Below are 16708 nucleotides of genomic sequence, written 5' to 3' on the forward strand. Positions count from 1 at the left end.
TATATTTATATTCGTTTTCATAAAAGCTCAAGCTTCTCATTTTTTATATCTATTTAGTACATATTATTTCTTGTATCATTGTTCTTTGTTGAGTAAATTATAAAAAACAATATCCGCAATATTCTTTTTTGCAAATTGAAAAATTTATTTAATAGAAATAAATTAAAATTATATTTGAATTAAAACTACTCTGGGCCTGGTTCCCTAGTTCCTCTCAAATTTAAAGCAGTATATAACAAAATTAAAGCCATAGTTGAATACTTTGCAATTAAAATAAGTTTGTAAACTGAAGAATGAATAGTTCGTCATAAGGATAATAAGGCTATTTTTTTCTCCTTAGCATACTGCCGTTTTATTCAATGCGCTAACTTAGGCAAGTGCTTGCATTTTCTATTTCGCTTTTTAACGCTCACGTTGGTAATAATTAAGTAGTTTTAAACAAACTGAATAATGAAGTTTCACGTTTTATTGATTCCCTAAACGGTTAAATAATTTAAAAAAAGAACTTATCTTTCAAAAAAAAGCTTTTCGTATTTTATTCAAAATTTTTGCATGGCTGCTAAAAAAGGAATTTTAACTAAAAACCAACAAAGATAGGACCATAAACATGTTTAGGTTTTTCAAGCCCTTGTTCTGTTGCATCTTTTGCCACTTTTTTCAGTGTTTTATTTCAAATAGTTCGCGAGTTATGAGTGTTTTAGCAAACGGCTTCCCCCACTGCTTTCCCCCCTACCCCGGGGTTGTCGACCATCCAGGGGGGCGAAGACATGTGGTTTCATAATCACTATAGTGCCTGTGACATTAATCAGAAATAATTTTGCGTCAGGTCTTCCATGCATGCTCAAAATACCCCTTCAGATCCTGAACTATAATGCAAATCGTGTTCGAGCTTGCTACTGTCATTTTGTTTTTCAACGCGTTAGCAGTACTTAAATGGTTTTAACAAACTGAATAACGATATTTTGGACTTGATTTGAAAAAAAAATCAAACAATTTTTATTTGGAATTTATTTTGGTCAAAAAAAGTTTGTTTTGCGCATTTTGTTCAAAAATTTTGCTTGTTTGCGAAAAATAGAATTTTACTCAGAAACCAACAAAGATAGGTCCATAATCATATTTAGCTTTTATGAAGCCCTTGTTTTGTTGCGTCGATTGCCACTTTTTTCAATGTTTTATCTCAAATAGTTCGCGAGTTATGAGTGTTTTAGAAAACGGCTCCCCCACTGCTTTCCCCCCTCCCCCGGGGTTGTCGACCACCCAGGGGGGCGACGACATATGGTTTCATAATCACCATCGTGCCTGTAACAATAATCAGAAATAATATTGCGTCAGCCTTTCCATGCATGCTCAACCCCCTTCAGATCCTGGACTATTACATTTAAATACTGATTATTCATCAAATACCAAGAACGCGTAAAAATGTAAGGTTTTAGTTATTTTGTGAAATTTCGGGGCTTATGCGCGATCCGAAGATATTTACTGATCGGAACCAAATTTAAACACAACGTTTTGAGGCTATATTTAAAGACGTTACAAACTATTACATTAAGATAACATATAATTTTTAAAAAATATAAAAATTGCAAAAATGAAGTTTTTTTTCATATTTTGTCGAACTTAAAGGCTCATGCGCGACCAAAAGATGTCAATCAATTTAGATAAATCGTTTTTTTTTTCCTTTTTTTGTCTTTATAATTCGCAACTTTTCCGCGCTGTTAGAACTTCGAAATAAAAAAAAACGTTTTTTTGGCCCACAAAAGCACAATGCACAGGCTCAGAATCTTTGCAATTTTGTGATTTTCATTGTTTCTCCTCAAAATTACGCGTTTTACTTCTTTTACGAGAACTCTTGCCAGTTCGTAGTGGCTCCACCTAGGGAACTGTTTGAACTTTAGAAATATTATCGTAATTTCTACTGCTGTGAGGCCATTGAAAGTTTTAAGAACATCGTACGTGTTACCAAGGGCGTATATAAGGGAGGGCTGAGGGGGCCCGGGCCCTCTACAAAATCTGGAAAAAAATTAAATAAAGGTAGTTAATTTTGGTTTTAGTTGCTCACAAATAATTTCTAAACTTTTAGCTACAAAAAAGAAAAAATGATAATAATGCATAAATAACTATGATATTGGTAATAATTATAATACGTTAGATCAGAGATTTCTGAACTGGGTGCCGCAGGAAGAAGTGAGGGGTGGCGCAAAGTGTCCTTGGTAACAATGTACACAAAACCAGACGAGGATGCCGTGAGAAAATTTTAGTTCTTTAAAGGGTGCCGCGAATCGTTAAAGTTTGGGAACCCTGCTTTTCATGATACTAGGCAATGGTGTTTAGAAAGGGTAAGGGGATCCGTACCCCTTACTCACGAAAAAAGAAACATGTCTTGGGGAAGCGAAGGTATTTTAACAACAAGTCAGTTTGAATTGATGGGTCTTCAAAATGTTTCTCTTGTTAACTCTCGTCCCCTGCAAGAAATTTAAAATAAGTTTTAGTTGGGTTGAGTGACAATGGAAATTGATGTCCTAAAAACGCGGCATTTATTTAGGCCTTTTTCGGACATCAATTTCGAAACATTTCTGGAAGCGAGTCCTCGAACCAACACCCTTTAACTAAGGTTACGACCAAAAATAGTCTGAAATTGTGCCTTTAAGATTTCAAGTTTGAAAAGTTTTGGTGGAAGATTCCTAAAACCGTTCCTAACGTTTAAGAGCCATTGTCTGTAAGAATCAGGCAATTTACGGCATTTGTGATTGTTGACATTTTTAATTTTTCTTATTTTCACATATGTTGTTCCTTATCATGAATGTAATGTTTGTGCATTATATGAGTTTTGTCTGCCTTACCGTTTTTGGGAAATTAAAATTTTAAATTTAGGGGACGCGGCACATTTTTGCGTGTTTTTCAAATTTGCAGATTTTAAAGTTCTTGTTGCTTTAAGCGGCCCCTATAATGACATGGATTTTTAAATTCTTAGGTACTATTACAGCTGTCAAATCGGTATCACTACGAGGGTGACGGCCACAAACTCCGTTTAATAATCACCGAAAATGAATTTTTTTACTACATTCAATGCCAATTTTCTCAATACGCCTTCATGATGACACCAACGTTTTTACATAAATTCTTAGCTACACTTGCATACATCAAAAATATGTAATAAAATTGGTGTCACTATAAGGGCGCCAGGCGAACTTTTCTAATTCGAATGGCTTTTTGCACGATTTGTTTTAAACTTTAATATAAAATTACAGTAGTGACATCTAAAATAATGTGTTTTTAATGTGTTGTGTAATGTGCATTATGGCTAAAATAGTCGTACTAATATTCATATTTTTTCAACCATACTAATTTTTTATCTGTTATTTATATTAAAAATGCAACTATTTATAACATAATGTCTTAAATAGTGATGAACATCATGTATTGTATAGCGAGCATTCAGAATCTGAAACATAATTTGATGATGACGTAGACTAAAACGAAGAAAACATAAAAAATAAAATCTACCCAGTTTCAGAAAGACGGTCATCTCTTATATATTATTGACTAGTGGTACCAGCACGGCTTTGCCCGTAATAGAAAATTAAAAGGTCGTTTGGTTCGCCTGTATATTTACATATAATGTATGGTGAATTTTCTCGCCAATTGGCTTGGTTGCGGTTTCACGTAATGATAATTTCGTAAATTACTCGTCCATCTTATGAGAATTTTGTTCTTAAAATTGGAATAGAAAAAGAACCACATCGAATTTTCGAAAAATCGCTTCGAGGTGCACACTCCCATACTACAAACTAACTTTGTGCTAAATTTCATGAAAATCGGCCGAACGGTCTAGGCGCTATGCGCGTCACAGAGATCCTGACAGACTTTCAGCTTTATTATTAGTAAAGATAAAGATATCGGGTAATTTTGTAGCCCTAAAGCTTGGGAAAACATGGTATCCCTAAGAAATGGTAGAAGTTGACCATTTGCTAATCTGAATACAACTAGCCCCCTCATAGCAGAGATCTGAAACTAAGTTTGATAACCAACACGTTTGTCTAATATTTGAACTAATAAAATTAGTGTCACTCCTACTACTTTTGGAAATATAATCATTCGAAGTTAGTATGTTGTGGTGCATTTTTTTCATTTATTATTATTATTTTTAATTTATTTTATTTGTTTATATATGTATTTTGTTAATACAGTCAAACCTTGATATCTCGAACCTCCTTATATCGAAACCATTGATGTCTCGAAACAAAAATTTTCCCCAGCATTTTCCATAAAAACCCCTATGTATTTTTCATAGTTATCTCGAAATTTATTTTTCGAAACCCTTGATGTGTCGAAATTTTTGCACAGAAGCAAGTTTCAATTGTCGTTATGCTTTGGCAATTTTTGTAGTAAAACCAGTTCAGAGACAATTGCTTAACGTTTTTCATCCCTTTTCTTGGAAATTTTGTGAATAGGGGATTGGGGCAAGATAATAGGGGAGTGTTGGTATGAAGGGGGTGCTGTTTTTTCCCCAGAGTTTAGAGTCTTTGCATTTGTCTCAAACATGTTGTCCACTTTGAGGAAAGGGGTTCGATTTTTCGTCCGTCAGTTTTCAAGCGAAAACGGAAAATGCGTTCCTCATTTTCATCATTCAGCTTTTTTAACTCCTACAAAATGGCTGCTGAGAACTTTTTGAATGTGAGGTTACTGGTTAAAAATAAAATTAGAATTTTTCAATTTTTAGGTGAGAAACCAAATTGAAATTGTTGTTCATATCAAAATCTCATCCTGTGCACTTTCGACAATTATACAAATTTCAAATCTAGTGAAACATTGAAGACTACTTTATTGATCGTAATTCGAAGTGGTCCCATAGTAGATATATAAATGCATATAGCGTACGAGTGAGTAAATGTGAGAGTTACTAGCTTAATTTTTTAAAAACCTTGATAACTCGAAAACTCGATATCTCGAAAATTTTTCCTGCCCCGAGAGATTTGAGATATCGAGGTTGTACTGTATAATCTTATCACACCCAGATAGTGTTTTGACCATATTTATTTTTAATTTATTACAAAGAAACAACGTTTATTATAAAACAGCTTTGGGCAGTAAAAGCGTCTTTATCTTGAATAGAAAATGCTCGTTTTGATATAGGTACAGGTAGATCTATTGTGCATAATGTGTTTAGATTATCATACCAATACTCGCCTTTTTTCCGGCCAAATAAATTTATTTATTCCCATCTTTCTTGCCATGCATTTGACCTTTACTTGCAAATGGTCAACTTCTACTATTTCTCCAGGATACAATGTTTTCCAAATTACCAGATATCAATAAGAAATGACCGTCTTTCTGAAACTGGGTGATTTGATTTTTTATGTTTTCTTTGTTTTAGTCTACGTCATCCTCAAATTATGTTTCAGATTCTGATTGCTCGCTATATAATACATTATGTTCATCACTATTTAAGACATTATGTTATAAATAATTGCATTTTTAATATAAATAACAGATAAAAAATTAGTATGGTTGAAAAAATATGAATATTAGTACGACTATTTTAGCCATAATGCACATTACACAATGCGTCCATCTGTACCTATATCGATTTACTGTGTTTCTAATGCTTTTTTTAAAGCTTTTTTATAAAAAGCATTAGAAACATATTATTTTAGATGTCACTACTGTAATTTTATATTAAAGTTTAAAACAAACCGTGCAAAAAGCCATTCGAGTTAGAAAAGTCTTTTTTTAAATAACTCCATAACATACTAATTTCGAATGATTATATTTCCGAAAGTAGTAGGAGTGACACCGATTTTTTATTTCATATGTTAAACGAACATGTTGGTTATCAAACTTAATTAGTTTCAGATCTCTGCTATGAGGGCGAGAGTAGTAGTTAGATTTTAAACATTTGCATTTTTGTGAAATTTACCACATAAAAGTTCCAATATCTTCTGGCGCCCTTATAGTGACACCAATTTTATTACATATTTTTGATGTATGCAAGTGTAGTTAGGAATTTATGTAAAAACGTTGGTGTCATCATGAAGGCGCATTGAGAAAATTGGCATTGAATGTAGTAAAAAAATTCATTTTCGGTCATTTTTAAACGGAGTTTGTGGCCGTCGCCCTCGTAGTGACACCGATTTGACAGCTGTAATAGTATCTAAGAAGACCATATAATAGTAGAGAATTTAAAAATCCATGTCATTATAGGGGCCGCCTAAAGCAACAAGAACTTTAAAATCTGCAAATTTGAAAAACACGCAAAAATGTGCCACGCCCCCTAAATTTAAAAATTTAATTTCCCAAAAACGGTATGGCAGACAAAGCTCATATTTTGCACAAACATTGCATTCATGATAAGGAACAACATTTGCAAAAATAAAGAAAATTAAAAATGTCAACAATCACAACCTGCGTGATCCTTACAGACAATGGCTCTTAGACTCCAAAGATGACCTGAAATTGCGTTTTACCTTTCAAGGGAGGGTTCTCGAACTCCTACTTTCCGAAAATTGCCTGATGTTGGGAAAAAAATCTGAGTAGATTTTTAAAATAACATTAAAATAAAAAAAAAAGTTCAAAAGATACTAACTATTGATCTGGTAACTACCGCTATTTCTTTCATTCACCGGTCTCCGCCCCATTTTTTTCCCTTTTTCCCTATTGGTCTAAAAATAAGAAAGTCTTCAAAATGCTATACTTCGCAAGCCCCGTGCAACCACTAAAACCATTAAAGAGCTTCTCAAACCTTGTTTTCAGGGCTTCAATGTCGAAACATTTCTAACGGACAATTATCTAACGCCTTGCCTTCTGAAAGCATCGAAAATCGTTTAAGATTGCATTTATGGAGCTTCAATTTTGAAAAACGGCTGAACTCCTAAAGTTACCAAATATGGTCCACAGTCGCGATTTTAAGATTTTAATTACGAAAAAATTATGAGGGTCCAACTGCTCCCATATGAAATCGAAAAAGGAAAAACTACAATTTCGAAATTTTTTTAAGGTGGACAGCGTTTACTCCCTCCACCTAATATTATTGAATATCTCTTTAAAACTGCGGTTTTTAGGACTTTTAATTTCAAAATAGATTTTGGAGAGAGTCTCAGAACCTCCCTGCCCGTAACATCATCGAAGTTAGTCTGAAACTGCGTTTTCAGAACTTCAATTTCGAAAAATTGGGCGGAGGGGTGACGGATTTCGCTCTATTAAAAAAAAAAAAAAAGGCATCGGGGTCAACTTCAAAAAGGCCCGTTCTTTTCATTACACTAACGTCAACAAATACAGCTTATAATGGCGTTTTTAAGATTTCAATTTCTAAAAATTTCCGCAGAAGGCCTTCCGAATTTTTCCCCGTAGCATCACCAGAGATCGCCTAAAACTGCGTTCTTTGGACTACAATTCCAAAACATTTCCGGGGAGAACCCCCTCCCCTCCCTCTTCCACCAACCAGAAGTGAGAACATTTTGAGTGCCCTCCTAAAACTATTTTTTGGTTGGGCCACTGGGTGACGATGTGAAGTCCCCTGTCGAAAAAAAATAAAAAGGTCAAAGCACTGTTGCTCCCCCCTTCTAAAAAAAGTGGCGGGGGGGGGGGGGGGCAGGCTAATCTTGGTTATATGAGCAAAATAAAAACATATATACGCCACTGCGTGTTACAATATCCTTTTATGATGTATCTGTTAAAGTGCGCTAATTAAGGGGAGTCAGTATCCTAAATCCTTTCAAAAATACGACTATTTGATTTTGATACATTTTGAAACCTTAATTTCAATACCTTTTTAATGATAAAAACTCCTTGATCGTGCTCATATAAGAAGTAAGTTAAAATAAGCTTTAAAACGAGCTGATGACTTCCATGACTTCCTTTTACCTCCTCCTTTGACCTCCTTCCTTTGACCTCCATCACATGACTTCCTTTACTCCAATTTGATGTCACTTCTCCATCATTACTGGCAATTTTAATGTGATTCAATAGTTTACTCTCTAAATAACACCAACAATGGCTAAATTAAAACCGATTTATATTTTAAAAAAATCGCCAAATTTGTCGCCAAATCAGGGACAAAACTTGGCGACCAAAAGACTGGCGATATATCGCCAAGTGTCCGACGAATTATAACACCACTTGAGTTTATATCGAAATTAACTATGATTTTCCCCAAAAAAGGGGCAAAAGACCCCTTTAGAAACACCCGAGTATAACCAAAGGGGGAGGTGCACAACTAGACCCCGCTTGGAGTCTACGTACCAAATTTCAACTTTCTAGGACATGCCGTTCTTGAGTTATGCGACATACCTATACACATACGCCACATGCATACATACGTACTACATACAGACGTCACGAGAAAATTCGTTGTAATTAACTCGGGAAACGTCATTACGGATATTGCGCGTGTCAATACATTCTTTAGGCACTTATCCACGTCTGGTTGAGTCGAAAAAAAAAAACTCAATATTCATTCGGGGGTGAGTAAAATGGAAGTTAAGGTCGATTTTTGAGTGAAATTTTTTTCGCGAATACATTACTTCCTTTTTTGCAAAAGGAAGTAAAAATGTATACATGTTTTGATGAGGTATGATTTTCCTCTTCAAATTGCAATATCTCAAAATGGTATTTTTGAAAATAAATGTTCCTTTTTCTCAGAAACTAAATTGTGTTAGGCTTTGAATTTTTTACCACCAATTCCATACATCTAATTGCATATACTGAAGCAAAATTTTTCTCATATTCCAAAAATACTTTTTTAAAAAGTTGATTTCGTGTTGCAAAATGGCATTTTTTGAAAAAAATACAGAAAAAAACCACATCAGATTTTTTTTTTTTTAATTAAGGTTTCTTTCTGTAAAATTTTACTTCAGTGTAGAGAAAAGAGTCCACTTAAGGGCAATTTGGGTGTCCAGCAAGAAACATCCGGTCTTCAGTAGGGTATATGACCCCCCCCCCCCCCTCCGACTGCTAGGCAGGTTTCACAGCGTCTGCCCATGCTGAGAATGAGGGTGTCAATGAGTTGTTGAGGCATTGCTGCCCATTCGTCTTGCAGCGCCAATCGAAGCTCCCGAATCGTTACTGGTGGTAAGGTACGAGCTGCCAGGCGTCTGCCTAGACAATCCCATACATGCTCGATGGGATTGAGATCCGAAGATCGTGCCGGCCAATCCATACGTTCAATATCCTCACTCTCTAAGAGCTGTTCGGCAGCTACTGTGCGATAACATGGTGCATTGTCGTCCATGAAAAGGAACTGCGGACCGATAGCGCCTCTAAAAAGACGCACATATGGAAGAAGAATCTCGTTACAATAAAGGGTCCTGTTGACTGAACCTGCCTGGAAGATGTGAAGATCTGTACGAGTACCAAGCATGATGCCTCCCCAAACGAGAACACCGCGACCTCCATACCTGTCCCTTTCAATGATGTTCGAGGAATGATTGCGGCTTCCCTGCTCTCTCCAGATGAGTATGCGATGAGAATCGCTACTCAGACTGAATCTGCTCTCATCTGTAAAGAGTACTCGTCCCCATTCTTTGTCTCTCCAATTCCGGTGTTCCCGGCACCACAGACAACGCCTTCTCCGATGGGCAGGCGTTAGAGGTACACACCGTACAGGGCGTCGTGCAAACAGATCACCACCGTGCAGTCTTTTGGCCACGGTAAAACACGATATCGGTCGTCCAGTCGCCTGTGTCGTGTGTCTAGCGATTTCTCCCGCTGTCTGCCGCCTGTTTCTTCTGGCCTGTAAGACAATATACCGGTCATCTGCGGGTGTGGTTCCTCGTGGACGACCACTACTGAACCCCCGGATAGCTGTTCCTGTAGTTTGAAATTGTCTCCAAAGTCGTGAAACGATGCTGTGAGCAATTCCGAACTCTGCAGCCACACTTGTCGCACTGCGGCCTTCCTCCAACTTCCCAATGATTCGACCTCGGGTAAAAGCATCCAGATGTCGTCTAACAGATTGATCATTCGCCATTTCTCGCTGAGGCAGCAACTCGGTGTGATTTTAACTGCTATACGGCGTGCAATCTCTTTGCCAGAAATACTGATCTTACACCGACAACATGCTTTATACTACTCAGACACTCCCCCATTACGTCTGCCTGCATATCTGCGCATGTGCTACCGTACATCACCTTACTTAATCTCCTGATTGTCCGCTCTGCCTCTTCGTTCAGCTGATATGCTAATTTTTCGACTTCGTCCTTAATTTTTGCACACCAGTGTATATATATATATATATATATATATATATATATATATATATATATATATATATATATATATATGAAAGTGAAAAATATTGAAAAGATCACACCAAAAGCCCATAGATGCGCAACGCAGCAAAACTAAAAAGCCAATATATATATATATATATATATATATATATATATATATATATATATATATATATATGTATATATATATATATATGTGTGTGTGTGTGTGTGTTACGGCCAAAACCCGAAGTTCGGCCTGTTCGCGGGTTGGCCAGCCATTTCACGTATTGACCAAGAGGTTTGGTTAAAGTCCGAAACACTTGCATTCGATATTGTATTTTCTACTTTGTCTGGCCATTTCGTGAAGTGGCCGGCAATCAGGGCCGATCCTAGGGTGTCGGCAGCCCGCGTGCAAAGACCTTATGTGCCGCCCCTCAAGAGTAATTTGCATATTTTGACTAATCTTTAACGTCCATATAAATCTTTCTTCAAATTTCTATCCCAAATTCTAATTTAAAAAAAAAACAGAAGAATGATGAACTTATAAAAAGGGAGAAAAGTTTTATAATAAGAAACTCCTTAGGTACAACTTATATCTTTGAAGAAAGTAATAGATGCCAAAATTTACTAGTCGTAAAAACATATTTTATAGTCTGTCTTCGGTGACATCAGAGGAGGGACGTCGGAGGGGGGATTGCTCCGAGAAAATTATCGAAATTGGCGTATGAAAAATAGTTTTAGTTCATCTTTAGTTGTGTTCGGTTGCAAGAACAAAAGAGTCGGATATATTCAAGGTGCATGGAGAAATTTTCAAAATTGACGTCAAATATTACTATGGAACTTGGTAACTGTTTAGATCTGAACTTTTTTTGTCGGTGACACCGTCTTTTCCGCACCTTATTTCAACCGAACTTGGCTTCTTTTTCACATTTATGTTTTGTTGGGATTATATTAACAACAAAACTATTTTTCCTTTATGTTTATTTTAATTAACCCTTTTATTTGCTTTTCCAAAATATTTCATATTATTTGAAGCGATATTTCGGGAGACGATGTGATCTGGGATCTTTTACATTAGGTGTTTGGAGCAGACTAACGATCACCTTTAAAGATAGTTGAAAAATAGAGTTCGTAATTTGCCTTTGTATTTATAAACTTGACGTAACGCGTTTGTTTTGAAGAGCATAGGTGTAATCTTCTTTACACTATATCACACTGTTACATCATATACACTCAATGAATAATATCTGTTATGGCTTAAATATATGAACAGAATAACACGAGATCATACTTTTATGCATTAAAAGCTTATTTTTAACACAGAGGTATCACTTATATATGAATTCGTTTCCAGTGATGTTCTCATCAATTTTTCTTAAGGTATACTCCCAGTAATCCATTACGCACATATACATAGTATGTCTCATAATATGAAAATTTATGAAGCTTGAGGCTGTAAGCTATGTGGCTAAAAAATGTTTGAGAGTATACAGAGTATATGGAGTTATACCCTATGGGAACACCACTGCTCATTTCTGGAACAAGTGTACTTAAGAAAAAAATGGTACTCCGAAGTGCTCATTTCAAAATACAGTGAAACCTGTGTAAGTTGACGGTGCAGTACTTTAGTGGTCAACTTACAAAGGGTTTGTTATATGATTCTCAGCCAAATTTGGTGCATATTGGTGGTCAACATAGACTGGTAATCAACTTAGAAGGGTGGTCAACTTTACAGGTTTTACTGTACTTCATTTTTAAAAATGTGTAAAACAATATGCTCTTGATTTCTTTCTTCGTACTTAGACAGATCGTCCCTAGCCACTTCGCGAATTGGCCGGTCAAAACCCGAAATCAAGAAAATTTCGGGCTTTGGCCGTAACATACATACACACATATATATATATATATATATATATATATATATATATATATATATATATATATATATATATATATATATATATATCAGGGTTGGCCGAATTGGACCCAATTTTTAGCCCACTTTGGGTTTTTTTAAATTTTCTGAGTAGTTTAAAAAAAAATTAATTTAAATACTACTTTCACAATTTAAACCTCTTTTTTATTTGTTCTTCACCACAAACAATGAACATAAAAACTGAATTTTGAACTTTAATAGTATTTCTTAACTCTTAATGGCAGTTAAAAAATACTTCAAAGATTTTTAAATAAATGTATTTAACTTTTTTCTAACTGGTCAATAAATAACTCGAATTATCGTACTAAGTTTGTACAGAGGAAACTGCTCTAGCTAAAAGGCTTTCATGCGAATTATTTTCTGCAAACCAACACGGCAAAAATCTCGAATAAACAAGGTATATTTTTTAGAAATTAACAGTATCAGGTTTTACAAACAGTCGGACAAAAAACAGAATAGGATGTACAGCATTTTCATTATCTTACGTAAAAGTTTAATATTTCTTACTTTGTGTACACAGAAATAGAAAAACAGGCAACATAAAATTCAAAGACATGTCTTGATTGAGGTGGAATTCGGTAAAAAGGGATTTAAACTACTTGAGGTTCTACAGTAGTTTTGAATAACAAAACGAAATACAATAAAGTAAAATGCAAAAAAAAAAAAAAAAAAAAAATAGTAATTAAAAACGAACAATAGATTTCATCATTCGAGAAATAACTTTGTCTTAACTGTTGGTAATCATAGAAACTAAAAAAATCTGAAACTTCACCATTCTTGGGTTTTGTCATCTTTTATACTTTTCTTCAGAAAACACTGAATTTTCTAGCTTTTTTTACCCCAAGACAATTTTTGTGCTTTGTCCATATACTTACGCTACAATATGATACAAGTACCCCACATTTTCCCTAAAAAAAGACAAAAAACCCACATTTATTTTTAAAAAACCCGCTTTAGCTGGGTTTTTTTGGGTTTTATTCAAAAAAACCCAAAAAACCCTGGGTCCATGGGCTTTTTTTAAAAAAAAAAACCCGGGTTTTTGCCAACCCTGATATATATATATAAGCTGCACAATGTAGAAAGTTATCATAACTTTATTTTAGGTAAAATATCTCCACAGCGTACATTTAGTTTAAAAGAAGCAATTTTTTCTGCTCGATTTGGACCAATGTTGACTATACCGAGGCACTTTTTTTGTTCCACTGCTGCCAACGCAAATCGGTACCCAGAAAAAACCTGAAATAAAATTTACAAAGTTAAAAAGTGTCACACTGAAATACTTTATAAATAATTTAAATTAAAAGATCCGTTTCCTCTGATCTTAAAATTTGATCGAACCGCTAAATACCAATTCCCAATTAATAGTTATTACTTGTTTCTTAAATAGTCTTTCAAACTTTTTCTTTAAATATATGTTGAAGGGAAAAAACAAAGCAGCTAATTTAGTGGTAAAAAATTTGATTCTGAGTTACGCTGTGTGCGTTGTCCAGATCGTTTCATTTAATTTTTTGGCGAAATTTGTTACATGTGTTTAATTTCGGCGATCTTGAAGTTCGGGCAAAAAATTAGATGCATTTAACTGAGAAAGAGAATAAAATACATTTCAGAGAAGCAACGTAGGAGGACCCTTTCACTTTAATCATAGGAAGACCTTATGGTTTCTAGCTTTCTCTTGGCAGAGTATCGCATCGTTTGGCAAAATAAGTAATAAGTCGCCGGCATTTTGCACATCAGTTTTACATCATGTATGTACGTAAAAAAACACAATTTTATGGAAATCCCCTTTTTTGAAGAATTAATAGAATTATTGCAGAGTTGCAAAAAAAAAAAAGTATTCATTTAATAGGAAATCGAATGTGCTAAAATTAAAAAAAAAAAGTGAATTAGTAAAATTCCCATATATAAAAGATGACATAGGAAGTTATCATATCCATTTACGGTCGAGGTATCATTGACTAACTTCAAAAGAGTGGAGGCATTCAGCTAATACAGCAAAGGGCCGCTAGGGAGGGGGGAGAAGAACAACTAAAACTCCTACCCCCTTACCCCCTAGTTTTTTTTTTTTTGATTTGGCGACGGTGCTGAGAATTTTTCGTGGTTATTATTTTAGTTGGCATTTTGACATAAATTATATTCCTCCGTAGCCAGTGTTTCTTTCAGGCATATCTCCGGGGGGGGGCAGTGCCCCCCTGGAGGAGGCCAACTGCCTCCCCTCCGCGGAGAAAATTTGGATTACACTTGGTTTACTATGTAAAGTTTTTTTTTTAAAGAAAATTGTTTTTTAGTGGTGGTGGTGGGGGGGGGAGCGGTCCCCCCTGTTCTTCAACCTCTTTTAGCTCACGGATCTGTAAAAAATGTCGAGTACCTGCGATTTTTTATCTTTACAAAAAAAAAAACTACTACTCATTAAAGAAGTGTTACAGTTCTTAAGTTAATTGAAAGGTCTATATTATTATTTACTTACACTCTTTTTTTAATGTTTCAAATTTAAAAGGTAAGTAATTATTGTAAGTTATAAATGAATACAGCTTTGAAGAAAAGCGTAGAAAATTATGAAACTGAATCAACTTAAAAAAAAAAAAAAAAAAAAAAAAAAAAAAAAAAAAAAAAACATAAAATCAATATATAAAATATTATTTATTAATGATTTTTTTTTTTTTTTTTTGAATTTTGGAAATGTTTTGACATTAAAACGTAAAAAAATCTCCGAAGACCCGTTAAGTTTTTCCGTGAGCCGAGGGTGCGTCTGTTGTTAACAATCCTTTCTTGCTATAGAAGATTTCAACCCCATGTTTGAAACTTTAACTTGAACTAGTGTTGCTAAATTTCAAAACAGTTCCAAATATTTATCATTAGGTTAGGTGGGAAAACTGAGTGCTTTTTTACTACTGCTGGAAAAAAAAAGAAAAGCTAGATTTGCTTTGGAAAAATTTGTATGCATATAGAATTTTTAGGGCTACTGGTTTGAAGAAAAATTCTTTGTGAGCCGCAGATGAATCCTTAAGTTTTTCATGTGTAATCATTCAATAAGTCTTTGGAGGGGGATTTATTGATTGGGAGAGTGTGTGAAAGATAATATTTCGTTTCACCTCTGTTAAAAAGGAGCGAGGGAAAAAACGATTTTTAATTGAAGACAAAAATTACCTCTAACGATGATCCCAACACAAGCATTGCATCAGATTCAGTTAGTTTGTCATAAATTTCATTCACCTTCTTTTTGGGCACATTTTCTCCAAAGAAAACAACATCGGGTTTTAAAATTCCCCCACATTTACCACAGTCAGGAAATTTAAATTTTTCAGTAAACGAAGGCTCTAAATCTACATCTGCATCTGGCCTGATTTCTGTAGCTTCCACTCTGAATTCTGGATTTAACTCTTCTAGCTGCGATTGAAACAGAAACCTTGAAAAGTGGTTATTGCATTTTAAGCATTTAACTACATAAGATGTGCCATGAAGTTCAATGATATTTACTGAGCCAGCTTTGTGGTGCAATCGATCCACATTTTGAGTAATTAGGCAAGAAATTCGGCCTTTATTTTCCCAATTCGCTAAACACGTATGAACATTGTTAGGTTCGATTGAGGAAAATCTCTTCCAACCGACAAAATTTCTCGCCCAATAGCGTTGTCTAATTTTATGCGAAGAAATAAAAGCTTGATACTGAACTGGTCTATTTGGGCTGCGATCATACAGACCAACATCTTTAGATCGATAATCCGGCAATCCACTTTCCGTGGATATTCCCGCACCTGTTAAAATGAACAATTTTTTATGATCATCGACGAACTTCTGAAGTTGAAAAACATCTTCATTCGATGTAGGCTCGTGATTCGGAACAAAAGAGAATTGACTGAAATATCTGCACACAGTATTTTTGTTAGAAATTCTTATTGTGAATCTCATGTTTTCAAATATGTGTTTAATACAGAATTAGCAAACATGATCGTTCATACTCAAAGCAACCCACAAGTCAGGTTATCCATTATGTAAACAAACAGCATGACGCAACTGCAGTCACAGTTACATTAACTATTTTTGACAGATGGAGAACAAACCAAAAAAACTTCTAGTTCCTGTTTTAAACAAAGCTATAAAAATTTGAAATGACTTTTAACATGACCACACTTTAATATTATTGCTAAGATGTTAGAATGAAAATGTCCTCTGAGAGTTGACGGGGAAAAAATGTATCAAAAAGCAATTTTAAAATCTTTTACTGCACAACAAAAAGCACATGAACTTTAATGTGACAAAGCAGGTTTATAAATGCTTTTTTCATAATGTAAAATAGCTTTGTATCCATAGTGCCACGCCTATTTTTGAAACTCTGCATTTCATGTAACATGTTATGCCGTAGCCTACGAGGATGCAACGCTTCTCTGTCTGAGGAGCCTGTCATTTTCGACCGATTTCCGAAGCTGAAAGGGGACCAGAAATATAGTTCAGTTTGAGCCGATAGATGGAGCTTTTAGCGTTGCCAACAAACCGCACGATTGCATATGTTTGCGTGCTAAAAAGCGGTTTTGCTTTCGCTTTGAATAGAAAATAATTGATAAAATTG

At 34.9% G+C, this 16708-nt stretch overlaps 1 protein-coding gene across 1 annotated transcript; it reads right to left on the bottom strand.

Moving 5' to 3' along the window:
* Positions 1-13230: 13230 nt before the first annotated feature.
* LOC129234548 (NAD-dependent protein deacylase Sirt4-like) lies at positions 13231-16121 on the bottom strand. Its single transcript, XM_054868562.1, has 2 exons — positions 15289-16121; positions 13231-13380 (listed from the first exon to the last, which is right to left on the bottom strand). Exons 1-2 carry the CDS (start codon positions 16048-16050, stop codon positions 13231-13233), a joined length of 912 nt encoding a protein of 303 aa, XP_054724537.1. The 5' UTR covers positions 16051-16121.
* Between the last annotated feature and the right edge of the window lie 587 nt (positions 16122-16708).

This window comes from Uloborus diversus, chromosome 1, assembly GCF_026930045.1.
Source record: "Uloborus diversus isolate 005 chromosome 1, Udiv.v.3.1, whole genome shotgun sequence".
In the NCBI taxonomy this organism is placed as follows: domain Eukaryota; kingdom Metazoa; phylum Arthropoda; class Arachnida; order Araneae; family Uloboridae; genus Uloborus; species Uloborus diversus.